This window comes from Myotis myotis, unplaced genomic scaffold, assembly GCF_014108235.1.
Source record: "Myotis myotis isolate mMyoMyo1 unplaced genomic scaffold, mMyoMyo1.p scaffold_m19_p_4, whole genome shotgun sequence".
Lineage (NCBI taxonomy): Eukaryota > Metazoa > Chordata > Mammalia > Chiroptera > Vespertilionidae > Myotis > Myotis myotis.
In genome coordinates, this window is record NW_023416346.1 from 40,363,117 (window position 1) to 40,374,331 (window position 11,215).

Below are 11,215 nucleotides of genomic sequence, written 5' to 3' on the forward strand. Positions count from 1 at the left end.
CTTCATAATACTAAAGGGATCACTACAACAAAAGGATATTACTCTGACAAACATATATGCACCCAATGTAGGAGCACCCAAATACATGAAAAAACTTCCAGAAGATATTAAGGGAGAGATCAACAGCAATACGATCATAAGAGGGGACTATAATACCTAACTGACATCACTGGATAAATTCTCTACACAAAAAAATAAAATAAAATCAATAAAGAAACCGCATTCCTAAATGACTCATTAGATCAGATGGACTTAATTGACATCTTCAGAACATTTCACCCCAAAGCTACAGAATATACATTCTTCTCAAATGCACCTGGAACATTTTCAAAGATAGACCACATACTGGGTCACAGGCAAAGTCTCTCCAAATTCAAGAAGATTGAAATCATATCAAGCATCTTCTCAGACGACAATGGCATAATATTAGAAATCAATTACAATGAAAACAATCAAAAAATTCGAACACTTGGAGGCTGAATAGCATGCTATTAAACAATGATTGGGTTACCAAAGAGATCAAAGAAGAAATTAAAAACATCCTAGAAATGATTGACAATGGAAACACATCAATCCAAAACCTATGGGACACACTGAAAGCAGTTCCTGAGAGGGAAGTTCATAGCATTAGAGGCCTAACTCAAAATACAAGAAAAAAATATAATAAATTGTCTAACTCTACAAGTTAAAGAATTAGAAGGAGAGGAACAAGAAAAGCCCAGAGTAAGCAGAAGGGAGGAGATACTAAAGATCAGAGCAGAAATAAATGACATAGAGACCAAAAAAATACAAAAGATCAATGAAACCAAGAGCTGGTTCTTTGAAAGGATAAACAAGATTGATGAACCTCTAGCCAGGCTCACCAAGAAACAGAGAGAGAGGACCCAAATAAACAAAATCAGAAATGAAAGAGGCAAAATAACAACAGACCCCACAGAAATACAAAAGATTGTAAAAAAAAATACCATGAACAACTCTATTTCCACAAACAAAACAACCTAGAGGAAATGAACATATGCTTAGAAAAATATGACCTTCCAAAACTCAATCAAGAAGAATCAAAAAATCTCAACAGACTGACAACTAAGGAGGAAATTGAAGCAGTCATCAAAAAACTTCCAGCACACAAAAGCCCAGGACCAGACAGCTTCATGGGGGAATTTTACCAACCATTCAAAGAAGAATTAAAACCTATCCTTCTCAGACTACTCCAAAAAATTTAAGAGGAAGGCACTCTTCCAAGCTCTTTCTATGAAGCCAGCATTACCGTAATCACAAAGCCAGATAAAGACACTACGAAGAAAGAGAATTACAGGCCAATATTCCTGATGAACCTATATTCTAAAATCCTCAACAAAATTCCAGCAAATCAGATCCAGCATTACATTAGAACGATCATACAACATGACTTATTTGGATTTATTCCGGGGATGCAAGGATGGCACAATATCTGCAAATCAATAAATGTGATACATCACATAAACAAATTTAGAGACAAAAATCACATAATCATATCAATCAATGCAGAAAAGGCATTTGACAAAATCCAACAACCTTTCCTGATAAAAACTCTCAGCAAGTGGGACTAGAGCGATCATATCTCAACATATTAAAAGCCTTATATGAAAAACCTACAGCCAACATCACACTCAATGGGCAAAAACTAAAACCATTTCCCTTAATAACTGGAACAAGACAGGGATGCCCACTTTCACCACTCCTGTTCAACATAGTACTGGAAGTGCTAGCAAATGCAATCAGACAAGAAGAAGAAATAAAAGGCATCCAAATTGAAAAAGAAAAAGTAAAATTGTCATTACTCGCAGATGACATGATATTATACATTGAAACCCCTAAAGACTCCATCAAAAAACTACTAGTACTAATAAATGAATTTGGCAATGTAGCAGGATACAAAATTAACACCCAGAAATCTATGACTTTTTTATACACCAATAATGAACTCACAGAAAGAAAAACTAAAAAAAAAAAAAAAAAAAAAAAAATCCCGTTTACCATTGCAACCAGAAAATTATGATTCTTAGGAATAAACTTAATCAATGAGGTAAAGGATCTATACTCAAAAAATTACAGGACACTGAAAAAAGAGATAGAGGAATACATAAACAAATGGAAGACTATACCATGTTCACGGATTGGCAGAATCAACATCATACTACCCAAAGCAATCTATAGATTCAATGCAATCCCCATTAAAATACCAATGGCATACTGCAAATACCTAGAACAAACTTTCCAGAAATTCATATGCAATATAAAAGACCCTGAATAGCTGCAACAATCTTGAAAAAGGACAATGTTGGAGGGAAAATAATACCAGATATCAAGCTATACATAAAGCCACTGTCCTCAAAACTGTCTGGTACTGGCACAAGAATAGACATATAGACCAATAGAACAGAACAGAGAACCCAGAAATAGACCCAAGCCATTATGTTTAATTAATATTTGACAAAGGAGGCAAGAGCATACAATGGAGTCAAGACAGTTCCTTCAATAAATGGTGTTGAGAAATTGGACAGATACACGCAAAAAAATGAAATTAGAACACCAATTTACACCATTCACAAAAATAAACTCAAAATGGATAAAAATCTTAAATGTAACACAGGAAACCATAATAATCTTAGAAGAAGCCATGGGCAGCAAAATACCAGACATTTGTCATAGGAATATCTTTATTGATGCAGCTCCTAGGGCAATGGAAACTAAGGAGAAAATAAACAAATAGGACTACATCAAAATAGAAAGCTTCTTCACAGCAAAAGAAACCATCAATAAAACAACAACAAAGCACACTGCATGAGAGAACATAATTACCAATGTTATCTCCGATAAGGGTTTAATCTCCAAAATTTATAGGGAACTCATACAACTTAACAAAAGGAAGATAAACAATCCAATCAAAAAATGTGCAAAGGACTTAAATAGACACTTTTCAAAAGAGGACATACAGAAGGCCAAGAGACATATGAAAACATGCTCAAAGTCACTAATAATCTGAGAGATGCAAATCAAAATGACAATGAGGTACCATCTCACACCTGTCAGAGTGGCTATCATCAACAAATCAACAAAGGACAAGTACTGGGAAGTATGCGGAGAAAAAGGAACCCTCTTATACTGCTGGTAGGACTGCAGACTGGTGCAGCCACTGTGGAAAACAGCATGGTGTTTCCTCAAAAAAACTAAAAATGGAACTCCCATTTTACTCAGTAATCCCACTTCTAGAAATATATCACAAGAAAACAGAAACGCCAGTCAGAAAGGATACATGCACTCCTATGTTCATAGCAGCACAATTTACAATAGCTAAGATTTGGAAACAGCCTAAGTGCCCATCAGCAGATGAGTGGATTAAAAAACTGTGGTACATCTACACAACAGAATATTATGCTACTGTAAAATATAAGAAATTCTTACCATTTGCAACACCATGGATGGACCTGAAGAGCATTATATTAAGCCAAATAAGCCAGCCAGAGAAAGATAAATATCACATGATCTCACTCATTAGTGGAATATAATGAACAACATAAACTGATGAGCAAAAATAAAACCAGTGTCATTGAAGCATTGATCAGACTGTCCAACCTATGAGGGAAGACAGGGGGTCAGGGGTAAGAGATCAACCAAAGGACTTGTATGCATGCATATGAGCATAACCAATGGCCACAGACAGTAGGGGGGTGGGGTGGCTGAGGAGAGGTCAATGGGGAAAAGGGGAGACTTATGTAATACTTTAAACAATAAAGAATTAAAAATAAAATAAAATAAAAAGGTCTTGCCTTCACCTTAAGAACACACTGTGGAATGGCTGTGTGCAGTCTTATAGTGGGGGTGGGGCAATATTTCAATAAATTTTACCTATAGTGAGGGGAAGCTAGAACCAGCATAAAACTGTAATTGGTAAAGAAGTGGTGGGCACTCTTTTTGCCAAGAGAGGGGGATGTTTAATATTTGGTGACCTTGTTTTTGTCTTTGCTTCAATAAATTTAGAAAGTGGCCCTTGTTTTGTCTCCTTTTATCATGGTCTCAGAGTGACCTTTACTGATGTTGGTGTTCTGTGGAATTGTTTATGTCTAATAGGAGAATAGGATGGCTTATCTGTTAGTGCTAGTCCAGTTCTGAATGTCAGGGGCTGCTTTTTATTTTATTCTGAACATGTAGTTCTTTCTCCCAACTGGACTGAGACACACTTATTGCCAAAAATGATGGCACTTGCTTCTCCATCCTTGGCAAGGTCTTGCACAAGGTCTTGCATTTTATGTAAGTATTTAGTAAATATTTGCTGATTGATTGGGGATCAGGAGGACTTGTCTGGAACATTCAGAGGCCCTCAACTCATGACCCTTTACTTTGTGCATGGTTAATTAAACTTCTTCTGCCAAGTTTCTCTGGAAGCTGCATGTACAAGAAGTAGGCCTGTGTCAACTTCAGATAAAAAGATCAGGAGGTAAGTTCTAGTCCTGGCTGCTCCATTAAGTGGCATGGCTTTGGGAGGGGGGCATCCAGTTAGCTGCCCTAGGCCTTTATTTCTGCATTTTACAAAGAATGGGCTTAAATTCAATATCTAAAGGCCTTGTCAGCTCTGAAATTTTGGGAGAATATTTTCTCTTGTATCTCTTCTGCTTTTAAAGGGTACATGGCCACACATCATTATAGAGGGGAATAATTACTCAAAAATGGTGCTATAGGTGAGCTTTTAAAAACAAAAAATCTTACAGCATGTGTCAGTATTAGTTCTAAACAGGTTAAGGAGTTAAATCTAAACATTTATATATTTTTCCAAAAAGAAGAAAATATAAAATTTATCTCTGTATAAGAAAATATTTGAAAATTTACAATGATGTTACAACCATGAAAATGAAAATATTTGATTTTGCAACATAAAGTAAAAATAGTATGTACTTAGAAATATTAACCAAATTAGAAAGCAAAAATCAAACTAGGAAAATATTTCAACAAATGGTTAACATCCTAAATATAACCCCATCTCATTCCATCTAGCTGTCCCATTCAAATCTTAACTGAAGAAATGGTATGAACTCAGCCAGGGAGGAAATATGTAACTCCATATAGCTGAAAACAACTGATCCCTCCAAAACCAAATTAGATGATTCTCTCCGAAGTCCTGAGAGATTACACAATAACTTCTCTCCAATAGTTCAAGAACAGAAAAATTATTATTGATATAATAATAATGCCTAATAGTTTACAGCGTTTCACAGTATGAATTGGACTTTTATAGATTATCTTATTTGATTCTCAAAGCTAGGTAATCATTACCTTTATAGATGATAAAAATGGAGGACTAGAAATGATAAGTAATTTTCCCAAGATCACATCAGGGAAAAAAATGTTAAAACCAACTCCAGACCTCAGATTGGGTTTCTGCCTCAGTTTTCTGTCTTCGTAGTGAAGATTTGGATTACAGATTTTCTACATTGCCTTCCATATTTAAACCAATGATTTATCACAATGCCATGCTCCATTTTTGAGGTGAGACCAGAAGAAAACTAAAAACATTGAAATTTGGTTGGGTTGATGAAAGGAAAAAATTCCTCCTCAACTTGATAGGATTTATTGGTGTTATAATACTTAACTTGGATGTTACATTTATCTAAATATTATATGTAATTATACACATATTTGTTTTTCAAAAAAACATTTTAGTGTTATAAAACTTTTTAGAGTGAATATAACATAGTTATTTTCTCTATAATTTTCAGAATTATTTACACTTGAGGTCTTAAGTGGACCTTAAAATCAACAGTCTTGAACTTCTGCCTCAGAAACATCCTAGGAAGCCTGCTCTTTTAATGTTTGTCATGCTTAGCTCTTAGGAGATGACCTAGTCCTTTAAAAGATGTATGTCTTTTTTTATTCATTCTTTGGAGGCTTGACAAGAATGTCAGGTTTATTATACATCTTCCAGCTCCTGTCATTTACCACTTCAACACTCAGTTCTGAGTGCATATATTCCAATGCTGTCCATTCTTTTCAAATTATTTTAACCACATTAAATGGTCCAAATTCTTCTATCTCTACTCTTTGGAGCATTTTTCTGCTGCTGAAGTCTGAGCCACACAACATTTTTATGATCCTCTCCCTACTCACATGACCCATTACCACATGGAAATTAGGGAACTCCTCTCGGTTTACATGGTCCAGGGTGCCTCCATATTGGACTACTATAGTTTTCCAGACAATTAAAATGGCAGCTCAGGGCCCGAAAGATAGCTCAGGACCCAAAGGCCTCATAGAAAAGAGAGCTGATTGTGAGCCATCCTAGAAGCTAAGGGCCTTTGCCATTGGACACAGGGCATGTCAATCCTCGCTTCCCAGCCAATGAGCTTGGAGCTTGTAAGGCGCAGGCCCGGCCCTTTGTTGACGCTCGTGGCCCCACCCCCCGTGGTGTGGCGAAGCCTTGGTGGGTGGGTTGGCCGTCCACACCTGCCCATCAGAGGCCGTTTGCCAGTGGACAGCCAGTTCCTCCTCCGCCCCGCCCCTTCCCGCGGGCCCTGTCAACGGCCTCCGCTCCCGGGCGCCATCTTGGCCGTCGACGCCACAGCCCGCTCGCTGCCTGAGGAGGTACTGTCCGCTGCTATGTCCGACAGTGACGATGGGAACCCGGCCCCAGGGGGCCGGGAGAGTCCCGTGCGAATGGCGGGGGCCTGGATAGGGGCAGATGGAGATCAGGATGCCCTGATCCTCAACTCCATGCCCCAGGGGGGCGGGGGGGACGCAGCTGCTGCCATGGTGGCAGCAGAAGTTGCAGAGGCCATGGAGAGCCTGGGGGAGGAGGCCCGGGCAGTGGGAGACCCCGAGGGAGGTGCCAATGATGAGGATTCTGACATTGGCCCAGCTGAGGAGGAGGAGAACATGGAGCCGGGCCCAGAGATGGCAGTAGATGCCCACCAGTTCCCCATGGCGGGCTTTCGCTTCATGTTCCTGAACCTCTTGCACACGCTGCTACACCGCATGCACTACAACAACCATATCCTCATGCGTCCCCGCGGCATCCGCAGGATGTCCCGGTCCAGGCATCAGAGATCTGGACGTGTGGCCCAGATTCGTGTGCTTTTGATGCCCGAGGGCTCCAGAGAACGGTTCGTAGCCATGGTGCCCCATGGCTCCAGACAGAGGGTCAGAGCCATGGTGCATGAGTCTGCAGATGGACCTGCGAGATTTGGACCTGGGGTCCCGGCCCTCCCAGAGCCTGAGGGCCAGGCCAGGGACATGGCCGAGGAGTCTGCGGCTGGGGAGATGGCAGAGGAAGAACAGGAGGAGCCCATGCAGGAAGCCGAAGCCCCCCGGGGTGAGGATCTGGCGGAGCGGATAGGGGATAAGTTCGGGTCGGGGGGTCGCAAGGCGGTGGGGGGTGGGGGGTGGGGGGCGGGGGTCGCGGAGGTCGCGGGGGTCGCGGGAGGGACGGGGGGGCGGGCCGCCTGTGAGCAGGTGGTGGGCACAGCTGGCGCACCGGAGGTCATGCTCACTCGGGTGGGCCGGGCCCTCAACACACCGCAGGCCCAGGAGAAGCCCAACCCCCCCATTATGGCTTCCCCGCCCCCCCCCCAAAAAAAAGTCCATTGCTCTCTCCCGCCCTCCCTCCGCTAGGCCCTCTCCCGCCCTCCTCCGCTAGGCCCTCTCCCTCCCTCCCTCCGCTAGGCCCTCTCCCTCCCTCCCTCCGCTAGGCCCTCTCCCGCCCTCCCTCCGCTAGGCCCTCTCCCGCCCTCCCTCCGCTAGGCCCTCTCCCGCCCTCCTCCACTAGGCCCTCTCCCGCCCTCCCTCCGCTAGGCCCTCTCCCGCCCTCCCTCCGCTAGGCCCTCTCCCGCCCTCCCTCCGCTAGGCCCTCTCCCGCCCTCCCTCCGCTAGGCCCTCTCCCGCCCTCCCTCCGCTAGGCCCTCTCCCGCCCTCCCTCCGCTAGGCCCTCTCCCGCCCTCCCTCCGCTAGGCCCTCTCCCTCCCTCCCTCCGCTAGGCCCTCTCCCGCCCTCCCTCCGCTAGGCCCTCTCCCGCCCTCCCTCCGCTAGGCCCTCTCCCGCCCTCCCTCCGCTGCGCCCTCTCCCGCCCTCCACTAAGACAGCGGAGCTCACCAGTGCAGTTCAGGCCCACAGACCCAGGTCCGACTTCCCAGGGGCAGGGGCTCAGGAGGGAGCCGGGAGGAAGGGGAGGGGAACGGAAGGAAGAGCACGAGCAAACGGCATGCCTGGTGCTGGCTCTTGGCTTCTGAAGGCTTGATCCCCACACTTTGAGAACTGATCCCGGGGACTTTGTAAAAATGAAAGATTCGGGGGGTTGAGGGGCTAATGAGCTTCACACAGAATTTGTCGCTGAGGCAAAACTATTTCCCCAAGACAGTCCTGACTAGAACATACAGGATACCCTGGCTATTCAGATCCCTTTTCTCCGCAAGGCCAGAAGGCACCAGCAGCACAGGCTTACTACGAAAAGGGAAGTAATGTCACCGTGCAAACAAGTGAGCAGCAGAAATGTGCGGGCCACGGGGGTGTTGCCGCAACTAGTAGGAAGGTGCCCAGCTCCTCTTCTCCTAGTTACTTCCATCCTCCTGCTTCTCCTGGCGGTTTATGTGTGAACCCGTTCTTTACGAACTGGGATTTTCTTCTGGGAATGTCTGATCCCAAGGTCTGTCTTATTCTTCACTAAAGAAACAACTGAAGAAGGGGCCGAGGGTGCTGAAAGTAAGGAAGACAGCGAGGAGTTGAACCAAAAACAGGAAGGACCTGAAATGGTTGTGGATCCAGCAGAGAGCAGAGCCAGCAAATCCAGGTATCTGTGTGTCGCTTTGAATATCACCCAACCATTCCTGGCATTTACCTGTTACTGACAGCTTTATTTTTTTTTTTAATTCTCCCAGTAAATTAATTTTTAAAATGTTGTTTAAAATTAGTTTTGAAATTCAATTTTAACTACTTAGAATGTTCATAGACTACTCATACACCTAGTAATATAAAACACATTATGTACTGAACTATACTTCATGGCTACTCATTTGTTCTCATGAGGTCTTCTGTCCTCTATCTGTAAAGACTAAGGAAATCAGTACCTAAGGCCAGTATTTGTTTAGAAAGCAGTTACTAGATGCAGCAGCTAAAGTAGCTGGGCTGTGTGGTTGGGCCTTCATTGCTTGGCCATAGAAATGCAGTCTGATTATTATACTAAGTGAAATAAGCCAGTTAGAGAAAGACAAATACCATATGATCTCACTTACATGTGGAATCTAATAAACAAAATAAACTGACAAAATAGAAGCAGAGGCATGGATACATGGAACAGACTGACAGCTGTCAGACAGGAGGGGGGTGGAAAGGACTAGATGAAAGAAGGTGAAATGATTAGCCAAAGAACATATATGCCTAACCCACAGACACAGCAAACAGGTGGGGATGGCCAGAGGGAAGTGGGGGCAGGGACTGGGTGGAGGTGGGCAAAGGGGGGTGGTAAATGGTGGCATCTGTAATCATGTCAACAACAAAAATAAAGTTTAAAAAAAGAAATTCGTCTCCTATAAGAACTAGGAGACAAGGACAACTTACAAATAGCAAAAAGATAACAATTTCAAGTAGGACCACATTTAATGATTAATACCTAAACTTTTGGTTGTAGATTTTTGTATTTCATGTGACAGTTAAAAGAAAAGAAGCTTAGTCATAGTATGATTATTGTTAATCACTGAATTGGTAATTAAGTCTCAAGGTTTATCTTATCTTTGACTATATTTAAATGAATAACTTTCTCTCTTTTATGGCACTTTCATAGCTGCATGTTTTATAATAGCCTCTTATATGGGTGATATGGAAACTGAGGGTCTGGGAGTGTCACTTATAGAATGAGCACAGGCTTTTAAGGTGGAGAGATTTATTTAAATACCAGTGTGGGCTCTCAAGGGAAAGAAAAGGCATTTGGGGTGCTAGGCAAGAGGGAGACAAGTTGGTATGATCACAATGGAAGCCATGGGTTATAGAAGCATCCTATACCCAAAGGTGCAGGTAACAATTAGCAGATATGTGGTCCTGTCCAAAAGTCCACAGAGACATTTGGTCTATGCCAAAAGGTCCTTGATATTTAAATTATGCTTTTCTGCAAGATTGAAGCCCTGAGCTGTCTACCTAACCCCATGTGCCATTACAAGCTAGGCTACTGAGGCAAGAAAGGTTACTATTGGCAATAAGACCAGAATACAATTATTGGACCAATAAAACTTTATATTTTTATGTATTAATCCTATAAATCAGAAGTGTATATAAACATGATGGACTTTTTGAACCCAGGATGTTTCCTAAGCATGGGCATTCTGGATAGAACCAAATATCAAGGCATTTTAGTGTGGACCAAATGTCACAATAGATCTCTTGGACAGAATCAAATGATCTGCAAGGCAGGTTACAAGAGGGAAGCGTGTTGTTCTCTCCTTGTTGGGATATAGCGCACAAATGCAGCAGGTACACACAGGGCTATTTTCTTAGATTTACAAGTCATTGGAGCTGGTTAATGCCTTGTAAGTGTTAATTTTCTTTCATTTAATCCTGCAGTTTGGAGGACTAGAAAGAAGATAAAGAAGAAAGAATTTGTTGTTCACTCTTCTTAAGTTTTTCATTTTCATAAATCCATGTAAATTGTATTAAACACTGATATCATTCCCAAATTCATCACCCAAAAAATGTTATCCAATGATATCTAACTTTTATTTCTTATAGCTATATTTGACAGCATTTGTTTTAGTTAAAAATAAGTTTGTTTCAATTAATAAACTGAAATGCAGGTAGAGTTTATTTAGATAAATAATCCCAACACATATCTCTCTTACCTCTTTGTTTTGAAAGGTATCACTCTCCACCATTTTGTACGCCTGCTTTAAATTATTTTATGGCAGCCCAAAATAAATTAAAAGGTCGAGTTGGAAACAATTTTTGATGTCAAGCCTTTAGAGCTGCTCTGTCTGATTTGAGATGTGCTTAACTATAAAAGGTGTCACCGCTCTCACTAATAAACTGTATACTGATTACCTGTTTAAATGATAACATATTGAATTAAAATATACTATTAAAATGAATTTTGCCAGTTTCTTTTTTGACGCAGCTACTAGAAAAGTTAAAATTACACGTGACTTGCATTATATGTCTGCTAGACAGAGGGGCTCTAGAACAGTTTCGAAGGAAACCTCATAGGTGG

The 11,215-nt window shown here is 41.9% G+C and overlaps 1 protein-coding gene across 1 annotated transcript; it reads left to right on the forward strand.

Moving 5' to 3' along the window:
* The first annotated feature begins 6,550 nt into the window (after nt 1-6,550).
* LOC118653375 (cancer/testis antigen 47A-like) lies at nt 6,551-8,870 on the forward strand. Its single transcript, XM_036304120.1, has 2 exons — nt 6,551-7,342; nt 8,692-8,870. The coding sequence occupies exons 1-2, from the start codon at nt 6,631-6,633 to the stop codon at nt 8,868-8,870; spliced, it is 891 nt and encodes a 296-aa protein (XP_036160013.1). The 5' UTR covers nt 6,551-6,630.
* Nucleotides 8,871-11,215: the final 2,345 nt, after the last annotated feature.